Source organism: Thalassophryne amazonica, chromosome 21, assembly GCF_902500255.1.
Source record: "Thalassophryne amazonica chromosome 21, fThaAma1.1, whole genome shotgun sequence".
Classification (NCBI taxonomy): domain Eukaryota; kingdom Metazoa; phylum Chordata; class Actinopteri; order Batrachoidiformes; family Batrachoididae; genus Thalassophryne; species Thalassophryne amazonica.
The window spans coordinates 24,074,892-24,095,534 of NC_047123.1; the positions used below are offsets into that span (position 1 = coordinate 24,074,892).

The following is a 20,643-nucleotide window of genomic DNA, read 5'->3' on the forward strand; positions in this document are numbered from 1 at the left end:
TTGAGCAAGGGTGTTTGTGGAGGGGTCTATTTTTAGATGCTATCTTATGAGGTATTGGGGTGGAAAAAAATAATAATTTACTACAGGGAGCCGAGCAGCTCCAGACCTTCAGGTGCCAGCAGAAGCACTGTGCCATCAATCTTAGCTTGTACTCATCAGCTTTTCATTAAAGGGGTCTTTTTATTTTATTTTTAAAGTTTTTTCTAATTCACCTGTTTGAGGTAAATATAGTTGGTTTCATGTGAAACATCCCCAAAGTCCCATAATTCTGTCACTGAGGGTGTCAAAATCCTGCTATAAGCAAACTTCACTCCTGTAAAAGCTTGTTTTAGACTTTTGTGACATATGTAACATCTTCTAACTTTGCAAAGGTTGTGGGCATGACCAATACTGTTGTACATACTCAGGTGCTGCCAGATCTAGTTTTGCATTTTCAGTTACTTATCTCCAACAATACTTGATTTTTTTTAATCCTTTTTGTCCTAAAATTTGCTATGAGCACAACATTTTCTGTTTCATGTACAAGATTATCATCAGACACGACTTGTATGTTAAATAGCCTAACTCCAACAATCATTGAGTTTGATGTCAGAAGGTTAAAAGTCAAGGTCAATAAAACCCCTCGTATTTGTAGTAGTACGCTGCTTGCAGTAACGCCTTTTTTGGGCTCGTCAGGTTAAACTAACTGGAAGCATTTATTGAGTAATACGTTTGTTGTTAGTGCAATACCGCCTGCTGTATGTTCTTCAGCAAAAATGGCTGCCAGACTCAAAGAACCCTTGACTTTGGGGCTCAGAGGGTCACAGGTCAAGGTCACTGGAAGCAAAAATCCTAATTGCTTATGAGCGCCAAAACGTCTGCTGCACATTCTTGATTGCTGGCAAACGTGGTATGTATGTTATCTGGCATGACCCAATAATCACTCCAGATTCAGTGCTCATAAGGTCAAATGTCAAGGTCACTGGAAGAATTTTTAACCTAGAATTTGCTTGCAAACACTGTAACCTTTGCTTTGCATAACGATTAATCAAATTTGGTAGTCATGGTAGGCACTGACGCAAACAACTCTGTTGACTTTGGGGTTAGTAAATCAAAGTCACTGGAAGCAATTTTTTTTTTTTACACCTAATATTTGTGAGTACACTAACCTTTGCAATTTTAGGCAGCCTTAATATTCCTGACAGTTTTATAAACCATAAATTGTTGAACGTGCTGTTACATACCCGATTTTTCGCAAACATGATGTGTACGATCTGCAGTCTGATGACCAGAACTTTAGCATTTTGGGCTCAAAAAGGGTCAAGGTCATTGGAAGTGTGTATGTAGTATGTATTAATTTGGCACAGGCGGGGTGGCACGGTGGATTAGTGGTTAGCACTGCTGCCTCACAGCAAAAAGGTCGTGGGATCGCTTCCTACTTGAGACCTTTCTGTGTGGAGTTTGCATGGTCCCGTAGGTTCCCTCCGTGCACTCCGGCTTCCTCCCGCTTCCAAAGACGTGCAGGTTAGGTGAACTGGTCATGTTAAATTGATTGTAGGTGTGCGGGTGTGAATGTGTTCCTCTGTCTATATGTGACCCTGTGATATACCGGCGTCCTGTCCAGGTTGTACCCCGCCTCTCGCCCTATGACTGCTGGGATAGGCTCCAGTCCCACGTGGCCCATGATTGGAGTAAGCAGGTATTATTAGTCCATGAGCCCGTCACCAATTTTGACCTAATCTGTACCACTTAAGGTGACAAAACAGCACTTAGAATCCAAAAATGTGATACAGCCATCCGAGGGTGACAGCTGTAGCCATCAAAATGTTTAGGTCAAGAACATTTTCAGGTTTTACCATGGAACAAACCCTCAATGAAGATGGGAAATAGTAATAAAATAAACAATCGGTACAAGTATCTTATAAATTCCATTTCTGAGGCACATTAGGGCCAATTTACCTTTTGAGGTGGGTCTTCAAAAGAAGACTTTAGACACTGTACATGTTTTATACTGTATCTGATACCGCAGTTTAAAAAACATCCAATGTAATAATAGTTTTCAAATTTGTAGTTTCTATTTTGGTGCTCTGGCCCATTTAAAGTATATATTCGCCTAAGGCAGCAGTAAGCATCAGAAAATGTGCCGATTGGGGAAAAAAGATACTAAAAGGTCAACTTTGCCGGTCTATTAACAAAAGCTCTGGAGGCAGCAACAATAGGCTGTGTACAATTATAACAGACCAGTTACAGTATTTGGTAATACACTGTACAGTAATGCAAAATATTTCTCATTCATATTATATCTAGATTAGCCTTCCTTATAGCATACAGAGTCTTATGGGGTCAATGAAGAATTACACAGAGGTCAAAATTTAAAAATGCTCCAGTCATATTGAAAACTATACCACATTATTTGTCTGATCATAACTATTCCAAAAAGGTATAGTTTGGACTATCTATGACTGAATGTTCTGGAGTTATGGGGTAAAAACAGCAAAAATGGTAACAAAGGTCAGTTTCAGTTTGTAGAAGGGGTCAAAAGTTAAAGTTGATCAAATTTCAGTAAAAAAAAGAAAGATGCAAATTATTGGTTGAAATAAAAGGGCTAATAAATGGACTAGTTTTGACTGGTCTCCAAAGTAAAGGTCAAACAAGGTCGACATCCATTGGAGTCTATGACATGTGACATATGTTACTAAGCATGACAGATGGTGCAAACTATTACTTTTTACAACAATATTAACCCAAACAACACTGAGGCTGGATTCTAAGTGTCGTTTCGTCACCTTAAGTGGTAACAAAAACGTGCTTGGCCCATGGACTATGATGGTAGGGCGCCTACTGGAATTTTCATCAAACTTTTCATCAGGTGCGGTCCATTGGGACCTATTGATGTGATTTGATTTTGATAAGGATCAGTCAAGAACAAGGTCAGAAGTGATGGTCAAATTTCTCAACCCCATGCCAATATATAGGGAAACATCCAATTTTATTGAAAGAAGTTCAGATTTTAGCACCCACAGATTAGCTTTCTTGAAAAAGTGCACAATGACCACTTTAATCAGAAACTGCAGATACACTTCTTTATTTTTTTGGCGGAAAACATGGCTTAGGGCTTAATTTAAAGACCCCATTACTGGACTTGCAACCAGCCCTGAAAGTTATCGGTGACATTCAAACTGGATCAAATAATTAAAAAAATAAAAAATAATAATAATAAAAAAAATGCTCATTGTGCAAATCACTGATGCGTTCGGTTCTCTAAAGTGGAGCTGCTGAGTCAGATTTGTCTTTTTTAGTTACTGGTGCCATGCAAGAGTGCCAGTGGTTTACAGACACATTCACACACTCTGCAAGTTTATACCCTAAACAGAAAAATGAGTTCAAGCCTTCTAAAAAATATTTCAGTCTTTATTACTACGGTGCAAAAGCAGTCTAGTTGATACGTTTTACTATTACTGCTGCACAAATTCTGAGTCTCAGCTGGGAGTTCTTTGTCCTTTATCATCGATATCCTCTGAAAAAGCAGCAGTATTTTCTTTCTGCTAATATGATGTGAACTTTGACCATCCCATTCACATGATGCAATGTGCAAAAAGAAAAAAAAAAAAAGATTTTTCATAACGGACACAGTGTTTGCCATCTGCAGAAAAAGCATGCGGTGTGCCCCCCCCCCCCCCCCCCCAATCCACAGTTTATCTCACTCCACTGTAAAATTTTGGTTTAATTTCTTTTTCCACCTGCACTGTGAAGAATAAGATGAGGGGCGAGGTTTTGGCACAACCATCGTCCGTACGCACGTGCAAAAATCACGCCATCATCGGCGCCTCGCCCGAGCCGGCTCGGCTGAACAGACTGCGCTAATCCTCGCTCTCCGCCTGTACGTGCTTGGCTGCAAGAGTTGAAAATGCAATCGCTAATATTTAAAATGACCTGATATGTTTAGACGTTACGTACAGAATTTGCAGTCTACAGCTCGAGGTAACTTGTATTACATACCAAATAGCTGTGAAAGAGCTTAAGAACCATTAGCAGGTTGCAGTATATGCAGATGATGCGCTTCTTTCCAACTGAAGGACCAATTGCGCTGCTGTTTACTGCGGCCGGCTTAGCTTTTATTAGTTGGAACTCATGAGTTCCCACCCTGCAGGGTGTGACACCCCTGCACTTTGAGAGGTGTTGCACCTCTCGTCCACCAGTAACTGATGGATTTGCGCCAATACTCACTGCTAAAATTGACTACTCAGACATTTGTCACATGATCGGGATTCTCCCTGACTTCAATGCACTCTATTTCTTCCCTTTCTCTTTCCCGCTCCCGCTCCCTTTCCCGCTCCCTCTCCCGCTCTTTCCTCTTGGCCCGCTTCTTTTTCTTGTGTCTCTTTTTGGAAGGTGGGAAAAAGGTTAGGAAGACAGGCAGAATGACAAAGCAGTGCAGCACAGTGCAGCCCGCAGTGAGGAGTGAGCATTTGAACAGTGTGTAGGTCAGATTGGAAGGCACAAACAGCAGGGGCATTATCCCAATCACGAAACAGGAAGTGTTCTGCAAGATGGCCGCCCCGTGCTCCTCCAGTGCCAACTTAATGCACTGCGTCCTAGTGTGCTCGGTGGCTAGGACGAAAGTGTACAGGTGTGGTGCACAGTGATCCATGGCGAAGTTGAGTGTATAAATAAGGCACAGGATTGAGATGCTGTCCATGCCAACGTTCCAAAGGGTCATCAAACCCAAGACGCCAAGCTCCACGGACGTAACCGTCAGGATAAGCCAGAAGTTCCCCAATGGGTTGATGACCAGGAAGAATGTGAGAATGAGGATGGTGAGCACACTGAAGCCTGAGGTCAGAATGGGCGAGATGACAGAAGAACTGTAGCGGTCCATGAACACAAATGTGGGATTGAAGGCAATGAACTTGATGCTGTTGATGAGCATCAATGGGCGAAGCTTCTCCAGAAGCTCCACTACCTCCTCACGTTTCTTCTCTGTGGTCCGTGCCACCAAGTACATGCGTGAGGCGATGATGTCATACTCATCAGTCTCCCGGTTCTTAGAGAATATGATGTCCTCGGTGAAATGCTGGTACGCTGGACTGCGCAAGAACGAGCCTCTGAGGATGGTGATGAAGTCGCTCTTGGTCGACGCGCTCACATTCACCACCCGCAGGTAGTGGAAGAAGTTGTCCATCCAGGAGATCTTGTTGAAGCCATGGCTCAGAGTCTTCAGGTGCTCCTGCACCGTGGAGTTCCAGTACTCAATGGGTTCATAAATGTAAAATCCAATCACGGGACTGTAGTTGCTGAAGTACTTCTGCTGCGTGAGAGCGTATGAAACGCTCGGAGAGTTGCTAGCTAACAGGTTGACGATGTTGGACCCATCGCTGATCTGTAAACATCCCATGAAAGAAAAAGATGCGTAGATGAGGTACAGGATGACGACGAAAGGTTTGACGTAGGTGTTGGTAATCCACTCCGTGTAGTGTTCCCGCAGGAAGTGCTGGATGAAGTGGTTCTGATAGGGGATGCTGTCGTGGTGCGTGGAAAGGTCATGCCCGTCGCTCATCATGGTTTTAAACCACGTGGGCTGGCGGTCCAGGTACTCCACCGAAGGGATTTTACAACAGAAAACACTGTGGTAGCGGTTCTGCTCCAGCTGTCCGGCAAACACGAGGCAGGAGCCATAAAACGAGAACACGTAGAAGTAATTGACCAGGATGGCCATGCACATGCTCTGGCAGAAGATCTTTACAGACTCTATGTTGGTGAAAGGGCTTGCTCCCATGCCAAACGTGATGATGTAGAGCGAGCTGGTCATGGTGTAGCACACCATCACGTCAGCAAAAGCATCCGCCACCCGCTCTTTGAAGGGGAGGTTTTCCCTTGTTCGCCTCCAACCCGCCAGCAGCTCAAACACCCCTTTGGTTCCATGTCCTACAAGAGAAGAGAAAAAGAATTCCATCAGGATTAAGGGATATCGGAACAAACATGCACGTCAAAACTGAAAAGGTCACCATGAAACGTTGCGCAACACATAATGGCCCAATGGTCAATTCTCACTTCTAGAAGTGCAAAAACACTTTGAGTGTCTTAAAAATCCCAATAGGACAAAAATAACCGACTCTGGTCTACAACATACATAGGGCTATTTTCCTCCTCAGTCTCTCTTCTTACCATTATTACTCAAAAACCTACAGACAGATGTTTGTTTAACTTTGTGAAGTGGCAGTGCATCAGTCAAGAAAGAACCTGTTCCATTCTGTTGGAAATACACATCTGGGAAATTTTGGAAATTTGACAATAATGTGGAGGAGGGCATTTTCCCCATATTCTCGTGAAATAAACCATAAAATTTGAAAGACAGAAGATCAGTCAGATTTCTGGCATCCGCCAAGGGTTGACAAGGACTCAAAATAAGATATGATTCACATTGTGACGTGGACTTTACCTGGATCCGGATTCCACAACACAATACAATAACAGCATACTGATCTAGAATGGTCCGACTGATCAAGATATTCCAATCTGATATTTAATTCACAAGATGAAACAAAAAGGTGTCTTTCAGATCTTGGTTTTACATCGTGATGTTGTATCCGTGAAGTAGTTTTGACGTAATCCTTAAGTCTACAAAGTGAAATCTTAATCCAGATCACCTCCACAATTTAAAGGAGTCTTCCAAAGCCTAACACCAGTGTGTGTTGAAAATTTGGTGAAAATTCCTTAAGTACTTTTGACATAATCCTCAAAATCCAACAAAGTGAAGCGTAAAAATTAGAATCCGGATCCAGAATCCAGATCCGGGTCACCTCCAAAATTTAATGGAGTCTTCCATTACCTAATATCTATCTGTGGTGTAAACTTCGTCAAAATCCGTGCAGTAGTTTTGATGTAATCCTGCTAACAGACAGACAGACAAATAAATAAATGCACTGTTAAACCAAACACTCCATTTTAATACAATAATTAAGTTAATGTAACTCAAACTTTGAAAAAAGTTATAGTCACTCATCTCCATTAATTAAACTAACTCAAAAATTAATTGTTGTCATATCATAACAACTCAGTTCCTTTAAGTGCATTTAAAATTTGGGGGCATTTAAGTGTTGGTGATGTATTTCCAGTGCATTCCATTCACTCATTTTAATTGAGTTTATACCATTATGAAAAACTGCAAGTTCTGTTCATGGGCTGCCATTTAGCATTTTTCATTCTGTTGTCTGTTTATATATACAACCCCTGGCAAAAATTATGGAATCACCAGCCTCAGAGGATGTTCATTCAGTTGTTTAATTTTGTAGAAAAAAAGCAGATCACAGACATGACACAAAACTAAAGTCATTTCAAATGGCAACTTTCTGGCTTTAAGAAACACTATAAGAAATCAAGAAAAAAAGATTGTGGCAGTCAGTAACGGTTACTTTTTTTAGACCAAGCAGAGGAAAAAAATATGGAATCACTCAATTCTGAGGAAAAAATTATGGAATCACCCTGTAAATTTTCATCCCCCAAATTAACACCTGCATCAAATCAAATCTGCTCATTGACATTGACCCTATGCCATGACATTGACCCTATGTGTCTTTTTGCAAGGAATGTTTTTGCAGTTTTTGCTCTATGGCAAGATGCATTATCATCTTGAAAAATGATTTCATCATCCCCAAACATCCTTTCAATTGTCCAAAATATCAACATAAACTTGTGCATTTATTGATGATGTAATGACAGCCATCTCCCCAGTGCCTTTACCTGACATGCAGCCCCATATCATCAATGACTGTGGAAATTTACATGTTCACTTCAGGCAGTCATCTTTATAAATCTCATTGGAAAGGCACCAAACAAAAGTTCCAGCATCATCACCTTGCCCAATGCAGATTCAAGATTCATCACTGAATATGACTTTCATCCAGTCATCCACAGTCCAAGATTGCTTTTCCTTAGCCCATTGTAACCTTGTTTTTTTCTGTTTAGGTGTTAATGATGCCTTTCGTTTAGCTTTTCTGTATGTAAATACCATTTCCTTTAGGCGGTTTCTTACAGTTCGGTCACAGACATTGACTCCAGTTTCCTCCCATTCGTTCCTCATTTGTTTTGTTGTACATTTTTCGATTTTTGAGACATATTGCTTTAAGTTTTCTGTCTTGACGCTTTGATGTCTTCCTTGGTCTACCAGTATGTTTGCCTTTAACAGCCTTCCCATGTTGTTTGTATTTGGTCCAGAGTTTAGACACAGCTGACTGTGAACAACCAACATCTTTTGCAACATTGTGTGATGATTAACTCTCTTTTAAGAGTTTGATAATCCTCTCCTTTGTTTCAATTGACATCTCTCGTGTTGGAGCCATGATTCATGTCAGTCCACTTGGTGCAACAGCTCTCCAAGGTGTGTTCACTCCTTTTTAGATGCAGACTAACGAGCAGATCTGATATGATGCAGGTGTTAGTTTTGGGGATGAAAATTTACAGGGTGATTCCATAATTTTTTCCTCAGAATTGAGTGATTCCATATTTTTTTTCCTCTGCTTGGTCTAAAAAAAGTAACAGTTACTGACTGCCACAATCTTTTTTTCTTGATTTCTTATAGTGTTTCTTAAAGCCAGAAAGTTGCCATTTGAAATGACTTTAGTTTTGTGTCATGTCTGTGATCTGCTTTTTTTCTACAAAATTAAACAACTGAATGAACATCCTCCGAGGCCGGTGATTCCATAATTTTTGCCAGGGGTTGCATATATATGCACTCAACAAAAATATAAACGCAACACTTTTGGTTTTGCTCCCATTTTGTATGAGATGAACTCAAAGATCTAAAACTTTTTCCACATACACAATATCACCATTTCCCTCAAATATTGTTCACAAACCAGTTTAAATCTGTGATAGTGAGCACTTCTCCTTTGCTGAGATAATCCATCCCACCTCACAGGTGTGCCATATCAAGATGCTGATTAGACACCATGATTAGTGCACAGGTGTGCCTTAGACTGCCCACAATAAAAGGCCACTCTGAAAGGTGCAGTTTTATCACACAGCACAATGCCACAGATGTTGCAAGATTTGAGGGAGCGTGCAACTGGCATGCTGACAGCAGGAATGTCAACCAGAGCTGTTGCTCGTGTATTGAATGTTCATTTCTCTACCATAAGCCGTCTCCAAAGGCGTTTCAGAGAATTTGGCAGTACATCCAACCAGCCTCACAACCGCAGACCACGTGTAACCACACCAGCCCAGGACCTCCACATCCAGCATGTTCACCTCCAAGGTCGTCTGAGACCAGCCACTCGGACAGCTACTGAAACAATCGGTTTGCATAACCAAAGAATTTCTGCACAAACTGTCAGAAACCATCTCAGGGAAGCTCATCTGCATGCTTGTCGTCCTCATCGGGGTCTCGACCTGACTCCAGTTTGTCGTCGTAACCGACTTGAGTGGGCAAATGCTCACATTCGCTGGCGTTTGGCACGTTGGAGAGGTGTTGTCTTCACGGATGAATCCCGGTTCACTCTGTTCAGGGCAGATGGCAGACAGCATGTGTGGCGTCGTGTGGGTGAGCAGTTTTCTGATGTTAATGTTGTGGATCGAGTGGCCCATGGTGACGGTGGGGTTATGGTATGGGCAGGCATCTGTTATGGACGAAGAACACAGGTGCATTTTATTGATGGCATTTTGAATGCACAGAGATACCGTGACGAGATCCTGAGGCCCATTGTTGTGCCATACATCCAAGAACATCACCTCATGTTGCAGCAGGATAATGCACGGCCCCATGTTGCAAGGATCTGTACACAATTCTTGGAAGCTGAAAATGTCCCAGTTCTTGCATGGCCGGCATACACACCGGACATGTCACCCATTGAGCATGTTTGGGATGTTCTGGACCGGCGTATACGACAGCGTGTACCAGTTCCTGCCAATATCCAGCAACTTCGCACAGCCATTGAAGAGGAGTGGACCAACATTCCACAGGCCACAATTGACAACCTGATCAACTCTATGCGAAGGAGATGTGTTGCACTGCATGAGGCAAATGGTGGTCACACCAGATACTGACTGGTATCCCCCCCCCCCAATAAAACAAAACTGCACCTTTCAGAGTGGCCTTTTATTGTGGGCAGTCTAAGGCACACCTGTGCACTAATCATGGTGTCTAATCAGCATCTTGATATGGCACACCTGTGAGGTGGGATGGATTATCTCAGCAAAGGAGAAGTTCTCACTATCACAGATTTAGACTGGTTTGTGAACAATATTTGAGGGAAATGGTGATATTGTGTATGTGGAAAAAGTTTTAGATCTTTGAGTTCATCTCATACAAAATGGGAGCAAAACCAAAAGTGTTGCATTTATATTTTTGTTGAGTGTATATATATATGTGTGTGTATGTATATATATATATATGTATGTATGTAGAAAGCAGTTTACTGTCAACAATTAAACCAAAGAATGGATCCAAAAATTTAATCCAAAATACAATGCAAGTTTTTTTAGGCAGAAATTTGTCACTTTTTAATTGAAAAACATAAACTAGATTTACATAAATGTAATTAAGTATAAACTGTTAAGGTACTAAAACTTTTTGAAAATTATTTAATTTAAGTTGGCAAACTCAAATGGTTGAAGGCAATCGGTTTCCTCAAATGGTTTGAGTTCAGCTAACTCATTGGGTTTTTACAGTGTGCCGATGATTTTATTACATCCCTGGCAAACATAATAAAGCACACCGCTAAGCATACACTGCCAGTAATTTATATTACAGCATTTAATTGGCTTAGTATTCATATTAAGAGTATCACTGTCCCCAAGTATTGCTTTAATTTTATTTTAGTCTTTGGAACGGATCATTTTTTGGGAGCATTTTCCATGGATTTTAAGACATTAAAACCGAAATAATTTCCTAAACAATTATTTAATTTACTGGTTTATAAAAAAAGAAAAAGAAATTGTGAAACATTTGTTTCATTTACTGAAGTGCTACAAAAAGTTTAGTCTCTGTCATCGCTGTGTCGGTTATTTTGGGAGGAGCTTATAACTAAAGTCCACTCCCCAATTCCGCCCACGGATTGAATATGCTAATCAGCTTGTTAGGATCTACTGCAGTCTTTTTCTCTTTTCTTCTTCTTTGTTTTTGAAGCAGCACCAGCTTTAAATGCTTTGTTTTAAAGAGGTGTCCGGGAACGCGAGTCAGTGGGGTGGTGGGGGTTCAGCTCGACGGCATTATAAATTTTCCTTGTTTGACACAGGGGGGGGGGGGGTAAATTAATTAACTCTAAGGGATTAGGCCTGTGTAATAAGTCAGATAGATCTTGAAGGCTCTTCCTGCTTTTAGTTTTATTAAGCTGTGTTGCAAGTCAATTAGTTAATGTCGGCAGGTTTAAAGGCTGCGGAGGGAACGGAAACTCCCACCCTGTGTTTTTCAGCATTTAAGCAATGTGAGTCTAAAAGCATTTTCCGTCACCAGTGGTGAAAGTGGCGGTCAAGCCGCGGGCCAGTTTTTAAAAAGACAATAGTAGAAAATAAAAGCTTTGGGATTCAGGAGAGCAATTAACTGGTGGCAAATGCAGGCAGATAATAAACAACCAGGTGGGCGGTGTCATTGTCGTGACCCAAACGGTTATAATGTGACAATACTACGTTGCACATGGTGCTAAACAGATGGCGAGAACCTTCAAATAGACTTGATTTGAGAAACTGACAATGGCACTTATGAGATTTCACGCCTGGATTGCTGTTGTGTCGGAATCCCAATTAGAAGGGGAAGACGCCGAAAAGAGAGAAGCAAATGTCAACAATAGAAACACGTGCACCGGGATGATACCTCTCACCCAAGTTAAATGTTAACCGAACATCTAACCGATCATGACTGACTGACGGGGCTGATGACCCATTAAATTATACGTTTAAACCATTTCATCTTTGATTCATCATTTACGGGACATACCAGTTAGAAAAGTTAATCCACAAGAACCAAAAAGATCCATGAGATTCAAGAGGGCAGCCATCACAGGAGTTAAAAATTCACTATACACTCATAATAGCAATGCAGTTTATGGTACAAAGCTTTATTTATAGAGCTCTTTGTGAAATTTTATTGTGCCTGCATCAGTGGTCAATGTTCACCAGGTGGCGATATTGCTCCATTTCAAGAACCTTGAGTACAGGCTGCTGTGGGACACGACCACCAACCTGTTGCCCATATTAGTAGATGCTTTCAGTGATCTATAAAGACTCCCCCCCTCAGTTTGTAATTTTGTATTAATTGAAAAATTTACATAATTGTATGACAGATTATTTGTCATGATGACTTATTTTTAAATTAGGACTGCAAACATTGACAGAGTTCGAGTTTTTTTTTTTTTTTTTTTTTGCCTCCTTGCTCTCGGCCGAGACGGTCGCATTTTTATCTTCTCTCTCCCTCCTTATCTTTCCTGCTTCTGTGGCGTGTTGTCTGTGAGGCTGTCAGCTTTGCTCTTCTGGAAACAGCAAAAATGGATCTGTTAAAGTGGTCTCTGAACGCAATTGACACTATTTTTTCAGGAGCAGAGGACCCGACCTGTCCTGCCGGGACACATGTGATGGGTTACGTGATGGACAGTTGGAGGAAATGGCAGGTCATGTGCCTTTACATGCTGTCTGTGGAGGACATCAAAGATGTGTATATATTTGGCATGGTGGTGACCGGGTTCCTGCTGTGTGGAGTGGGCATAGCGCTGGTTTACCGGAAAATTAAGAAAGTGGAAGCGGCAATAATTGGCCCGTCCAGGCTGCCCTACATGATTGATTCGATTGGAAGGGCAGTGTCAGCTCAGTCGGTGGGTGTTAACCGCGTGTTGGGAACCATCTCTGGTAGGATCGCTGCACTGGAAACCGCATTGATCATCAGTAATCACCACATCTCCTCTCCTAATTCAGATGTATTGGAAGCCACTTGTCTCAGACTGTGGAATCTTTCAGGCGTCTGCTAATCTGGATTTTCATTCAGCTTCCCAAAACACAGCTGCACTTCAAGGCTGCTGTGATAAAACCTCCTGGAGAAGAACAACGCTCATGCCTCACCCCCCCGGTCTTCCCCCGCCCTCAGCTTCTCCAGCTCTGACGCTGACTGTGGACAGTGGACTGTTCAGGGCTGGGCCCCTCCTCCCTCCAGAACGGATGAGCAAGGCCGTTGATGGCGCCTAAAGGCGGCCTTCGGGTGTTCTGTCTGATAACTGGACTCTTACAAATCTCGGTCGTCGTCTCTAGTCCTGTTGTTGTGTGTGATCATTGTTCATTGTGCTGATGGGTTTTTTCCTGCATTGCTGCTGCATGATTCAATGCAGCAGCAATGAAGATTTTTCTTTCCCAAGTCTTACCTTGTGTGTGCTTTTTATGTGTTCATGTACCGGGCTGGCTTATGTGTGTGTTTGTGTGTGTCGTTTGTTGTCATGAGGCCGGTCATGGTTTGCTCAGCCCTGCTGTTGACCTAAGGCAGGACACACATCTGGAGCTGGTCCCCGGGCGCCTAAAGGCGACTTCTGCTCCTAACTGGCAATTAGGATGGGTTAAATGCAGTAAACACATTTCATTGTGCAGGGAACATGTTCCTTTGTGCATATGACAATAAAATTATTTTGAATCCTTGAATCTTTGATGTCAAAGTTTGAGAGGAGAGAAAAAGCAGATGTATGTTGATGTAAACAGAGCCTGTTAAAAGTTGACAATCTCCTCTGGAGGCAGCCTGCTGTGAGGTTGACATATCGGGGTTCAAGTACGGAAAGAATGCATCTGAAATATCAGGAATGGGGGACAGAGTTTGGACACGGCATTTTCTTTATGCCAGCCTGAGCTGAGCCGAGGTGGCTGAGAGAAAAATACTTTGTTAAAATTTGGATGTTTTAGTGCTTCGCTGCAGTGCGGAATCCGGACACGCGCCAACTATGCAGAGTCAAAGCTCAGCGTGACAGCACCTGTGCTTTTATGGAGGAAAATTAAGTGATTAATTTGTCATTCTACAGAACACTTGACTTATTTTTCAAAAGTCTATTTGTGTGGTCCCTTGGGGCCCCAGAGAGTGACCTGTAAAATACAGGTCATTTAAGTTTGACATTACTGGATTATACTTTAATAATAATTTACAAAGTTACTTGCTGCAGTACTATTGAAGCACTTCTGCAACCTTGAGTTTACCGTTCTCCTCTATGAGGGAATGGGCTGTGCTGTGTTTGGCCGGCACTGCAGTGACGGCAAACAGAGATGAGACACTGTAGCTCAAAATGAAAGGATAAAGGGTAAAGCGGGCGACGTAGCTCACGGCTCTCATGAACGCAAGCGAAACCCTGAACAAGTCGTGAGATTTGCCAGCGACTGTCCTGTCGAGCATTTTCTACTGAGAGAACCACGATTGTCCCTACAAAAGGCTTCCAGCGTTTCCCCGGGCTGCCACCATAAAGGCACAAACTCATTAAATTAATTAGAGCTCCAAGAAATCTACGGCAGATGCTCCAACCTCCTCCCCCGCTTCCCCTTCCCCCAATGGAGCCAGTGCCATCAGGCAGAGAGCAATCGAAAATAAAACCAAATGAAAGGCATCAGATGGCTATTGCATTCCCTCCACTCTTCACACCACAATATAAATGTACAATTAAATATACATCTGTCTGTAATGGTGTTGTTGATTGTATGACTTAATCATATGGCTTCTGTGTACCTTCATTAGGAAGTTATTCATACCAATTGATTGTAAATATTTTGTTGATCAATATATACTTTAGATTATCCATCTATGTTTCATTGTTGTTGAGATATACAAAAAAAAAGTTATTTTTCGGAACATGTTTTCCATGCTTTGACCACACTACTCCAAAATCGAATCACCTCTAGTTATCTATCCAAGTCATGTCCAATCAAGTTTGAAGGAAATCTGTGGAGCCATTTTGGAGTTATCTTGTACACACACACACACACACACACACACACACACACACACACACACACACACACACACACACACACACACACACACACACACACACACACACACACACGAGCGAAAAACAATGCATCTAAAAATGGGTGTGGATGTTAAGTTTCAGGTTTTAAACCCTCCTGAAATATTTCACACATAATCACGACACTGAAAAGACTTTGCCATACTCTGAAGGAAAAACAAAACAAACAAACAAAAAAACAAACAAACAAAAAAAAAAACTCAATTGTGTCACAAAATGTTTCATTGATTTGAAAAAACCCCCCCACTTGATTAAATGTTGAAAGGCTGAATGAACAAATTTCTAAATAGGCAAAGTGGGAAGTATTTGGTTAAGAAATTTGGTGGAAAAAATATCACTATGCTGACATGTAAACAGTGCCAGCTCCCCCGCCCCTCCCCAAAGGATTTCCTGGCTACGCCCCTGTATCTAAATCAGTATTTGCATCAGTTTCTCTCCACTTCAACTCATGATACTCCTGATATCTAACTTGTTAAGATTTCCTAAACCAAATATAACATTAAAAAGCTGCTTATAAGTGAACACATTGATCCTAAGAAGGGCTTCAGTAGAGCACACACCTCTGCCCAGTGTAGTTCGCTTCAGTCTAAGTGAAGAATTTGATCCAGTCCTGAGTCACCTCTTGTGGATCACCTCTGAACAAAAATGAATTTGCACACCAGATCTATGGATGAGGAATCCTGAACACTCACTTTTAATCCTTTAATTATTATTCTGTGATTCTAGTCTTTATTCCTGATCACGCATCTGTGATACCTTTGATCCAGATCATCAGACTTTGCTTCCGATTGCTAACCTTTGACTCCAAACACTGATCTTTGATCCAAATTGCTAACCTTGTATCTTGTTTGTGAAACTCTGATCATGCTTAATTGCTTTCGATCATGTTATCAATCTTTGATCCTGACTGGCAAGCTTTGATCTTAATTACTTTGATCCTATAATTAAATGAATCAAATAACATCCAGATCACATAACATCTAGATCATGAGCTCTTTTGTGGTAAGCTACACATTAAGAGAGGCATTTTAATTTTGCTTGTTAATAATTGTCTTTTATTTATTTAATTTTTAAAATCTGCTCATCCCTTCTGGTTATGTTGAATTAAACTCAGTTATAAGTCTATATTTCTGCTATTTCGCCTTTTTTGTGGCACTTAGCTGTGGAGGAATTTGAGCACAAAACTCAAAGAACAGTTTATTAATTGGAGAATTAATTGTCATTAAGTGAAGTCATCCATCCAGATCAAAGACATCAAATGACAGAGGGCACCTAAGGTTCTAGCCACAAGCACAAACCAGCCAAATTTCTTTGTGTGTGTGTGTGTGTGTGTGTGTGTGTGTGTGTGTGTGTGTGTGTGTGTGTGTGTGTGTGTGTGTGTGTGTGTGCGCGCGCGTGTCAGTTTTCTAAATATTCTTTTCCATGTGTTGTTAATCTTTTGCACAGCTGTCAAGGAAAACCCACCGCAACATGAGGCGGAAAAAGCAACTTTTAAAAGCTTTGATGTGAGTTGATTTCATGCACAATAAAAAAAATATGCATTCCCAAGAAATATGCACGAGGCAGTGAAGAAAAGTTTTTTTTTTTTTGTTTTTTTTAGGCATTAAAAATTCAAGACCTGTCTGCAGTTTGTTGCTATGTTTAACTCCTTCTGAGAACCCACATCCTGCTAGATGTGCAGTTAAAAAACAAATTACCCCCAAAAGGCCGACACACCTGCTCGGCGACTCGTTTAAAAGTGGCTCTGATTATTAATCAAACGCTCGTTAAGAGGAAGGGCTAATGGCGGGGGGCGGAATGGAGCAGAACACAACCCCACCGTGACCTGTGGTCAAACACCAACATCGTTTTATAGGTTCTTATGGTAAAAATAAACAGAATGAATATTATCGGTGCGGTGGATGGAAGGAGTCTAAGCTTCATCAATGGAACGGGAATGGCGGCCACCTCTGTCTGGGGCACGGTTCTGTCTGGGGCACCGAGGTGAAGCGGGAATGAGGCTTCACAGTTTTAGCGGAGCAGATAACTGTAACAATTGTTCATTTCTGGAAACAAGCACCAAACTTGGCACACATACTCCTTAGACATTAATCTTTTGAAAAATCCACTTGAATTTGAATTTTCAATAGACGGTAAAGTAGGGGTCAGTTGAAGAATTGCACAGGGGTCAAAATTTCAAAATGTTCCAATCATAATGAAAGCTATACCACATTATGTGTCTGATCACAAAGATTCCAAAAAGGTATAGTTTGGACTATCTATGACTGCATGTTCAGGAGTTATGGGGCAAAAACATTAAGAAAGGTGACAAAGGTCAATTTCAGTTTGTACAGGGGTCAGCAATTAAAGTTGCTCCAATTTTGGTAAAAAAAAAAAAGAAAAAAAAAGTGGTGCAAATTATTGGTTTAACCAATAGGATTAATAAATGGAATAGTTTTGAGTGTGTTGTGTTTGGTCTGCAAAGTAAAGCTCAAACAGTGTTGACGTCCATTGGATTCTATGACGTGACATAATGTAATGTAATGTGATAACTAAGCATGACACATGATGCAAACTATTCCTTTTTAAAACCCTGTTAACTCAACCAATAATTTGCATCACATTTTACAATATTTGAAACAACTTTAACTTTTGATCCCTGACTTTTGTTAAGTCCATAACATTCAGTCATAGATAGTCCAAACTATACCTTTTTGGAGTATTTATGTTCAGGCAAATAATGTGGTATAGCGTTCAATATGATTGCAGCATTTTTAAATTTTGACCCCTACCTGGCCACCTATTGAAAATTCAAGTGGAGTATTTGTGCCAGTTTTGGTGCTTGTGTCACCATTTGAAAATATTCTGTAAATTCTGTAAATATTCTGTTAACTGCTGCACTATTTGGATCTCATTTCCAGGATCTCTTCTCCACAAGTAGAATTTCCCCTGATTTTAAAGAAACTTTTAGCTGCCTGAGCATACACACACTGAGTGCTACACAACCTCGTTATTCTGAAGTGAACTTGACACTTAGGATGTCTTGCACGTTTTCGGTCGACTGAAACTGAGTCAAGGCTGGTGGTAGCCATGAGACTGGAGGAATAGAAATGACTTGTCTGTGAAATATCTCCCGCTTGAGAGAGAGCGGGAGAACACCCTTACCTGTGTTCTGCTTGACTGGAAAATAACAAGCTCCTACATATCACTGCTGTTACTGTGAGTCAGCCCAGTTGGGCCGGTACCACACCGTATTGATTGTGGTTGCAGGAACATAATAATGCTGCCATTTTTGATAGAATCATAGCTGCACTTATTGGGGGGGGGGGGGTGATAGAAGTGGAATGTGAGAATGTGGCTGTCATAAAGACAGAGAAAATAGTAGTGCTATGTGACTAAAAAGATTAATCCAGGTTTTGAGTATATTTCTTATTGTTACATGGGAAACAAGATACCAGTAGATTCAGTAGATTCTCACAAATCCAACAAGACAAAGTATTCATGATATGCACACTCTTAAGACTATGAAACTGGGCTATTAATAAAAAAAAGTAGAAAAGGGGGTGTTCACAATAATAGTAGTGTGGCATTCGGTCAGTGAGTTCATCAGTTTTGTGGAACAAACAGGTGTTAATCAGGTGTCCCCTATTTAAGGATGAAGCCAGCACCTGTTGAACATGCTTTTCTCTTTGAAAGCCTGAGGAAAATGGGACGTTCAAGACATTGTTCAGAAGAACAGTGTAGTTTGATTAAAAAGTTGATTGGAAAGGGGAAAACCTATACGCACGTGCAAAAAAGTATTGGCTGTTCATCTGCAATGATCTCCAATGCTTTAAAATGGACAAAAAAAAAAAAAAAAACAGACACGTGGAAGAAAACGGAAAACAACCATCAAAATGGATAGAAGAATAACCAGAATGGCAAAGGCTCACCCATTGATCAGCTCCAGGATGATCAAAGACAGTCTGGAGTTACCTGTAAGTGCTGTGACAGTTAGAAGATGCCTGTGTGAAGCTAATTTATTTGCAAGAATCCCCCGCAAAGTCCCTCTGTTAAATAAAAGACGTGCAGAAGAGGTTACAATTTGCCAAAGAACACATCAACTGGCCTAAAGAGAAATGGAGGAATATTTTGTGGACTGATGAGAGTAAAATTGTTCTTTTTGGGTCCAAGGGCCGCAGACGGTTTGTGAGACGACCCCCAAACTCTGAATTCAAGCCACAGTTCACAGTGAAGACAGTGAAGCATGGTGGTGCAAGCATCATGATATGGGCATGTTTCTCCTACTATGGTGTTGGGCCTATATTTCGCATACCAGGTATCATGGATCAGTTTGGATATGTCAAAATACTTGAAGAGGTCATGTTCCCTTATGTGGAAGAGGACATGCCCTTGAAATGGGTGTTTCAACAAGACAATGACCCCAAGCACACTAGTAAATGATTCTTCACATCTTGCAGATGTGAAGAAATCATGAAAAACTGTGGTTATACAACTAAATACTAGTTTAGTGATTCACAGGATTGCTAAAAAAAAAAAAAGCAGTTTAAACATAATAGTTTTGAGTTTGTAGCATCAGCAGCAGATGCTACTATTATTGTGAACACCCCCTTTTCTACTTTTTTTTTACTAATAGCCCAATTTCATAGCCTTAAGAGTGTGCATATCATGAATGCTTGGTCTTGTTGGATTTGTGAGAATCTACCTACTGGTACCTTGTTGCCCATGTAACAATAAGAAATATACTCAAAACCTGGATTAATCTTTTTAGTCACATAGCACTACTATTATTCTGAACACTACTGTGTGTGTGTATATACACTTAACAAAAATATAAACGCAACACTTTTGGTTTTGCTCCCATTTTGTATGAGATGAACTCAAAGATCTAAAACTTTTTCCACATACACAATATCACCATTTCTCTCAAATATTGTTCACAAACCAGTCTAAATCTGTGATAGTGAGCACTTCTTTGCTGAGATAATCCATCCCACCTCACAGGTGTGCCATATCAAGATACTGATTAGACACCATGATTAGTGCACAGGTGTGCCTTAGACTGCCCACAATAAAAGGCCACTCTGAAAGGTGCAGTTTTATCACACAGCACAATGCCACAGATGTCGCAAGATTTGAAGGAGTGTGCAATTGGAATGCTGACAGCAGGAATGTCAACCAGAACTGTTGCTCGTGTATTGAATGTTCATTTCTCTACCATAAGCCGTCTCCAAAGGTGTTTCAGAGAATTTGGCAGTACATCCAACCAGCCTCACAACCGCAGACCACGTGTAACCACACCAGCCCAGGACCTCCACATCCAGCATGTTCACCTCCAAGATCGTCTGAGACCAGCCACTCGGACAGCTGCTGAAACAATCGGTTTGCATAACCAAAGAATTTCTGCACAAACTGTCAGAAACTTGTCTCAGGGAAGCTCATCTGCATGCTCGTCGTCCTCATTGGGGTCTCGACCTGACTCCAGTTCGTCGTCGTAACCGATTTGAGTGGGCAAATGCTCACATTCGCTGCCGTTTGGCACGTTGGAGAGGTGTTCTCTTCACGGATGATGCGAAGGAGATGTGTTGCACTGCATGAGGCAAATGGTGGTCACACCAGATACTGACTGGTATCCCCCCTCCAATAAAACAAAACTGCACCTTTCAGAGTGGCCTTTTATTGTGGACAGTCTAAGGCACACCTGTGCACT

The 20,643-nt window shown here is 41.3% G+C and overlaps 1 protein-coding gene across 1 annotated transcript in view; it reads right to left on the reverse strand.

Moving 5' to 3' along the window:
* Positions 1-3,059: 3,059 nt before the first annotated feature.
* ptchd4 (patched domain containing 4) overlaps positions 3,060-20,643 on the reverse strand; it is a 42,251-nt gene continuing 24,667 nt past the window's right edge. The window contains exon 3 of the mRNA XM_034162101.1: positions 3,060-5,904. Within this exon, the coding sequence (XP_034017992.1) occupies positions 4,223-5,904 (1,682 nt within the window). The 3' untranslated portion in view covers positions 3,060-4,222. The remainder of the gene's footprint in view (positions 5,905-20,643) is intronic.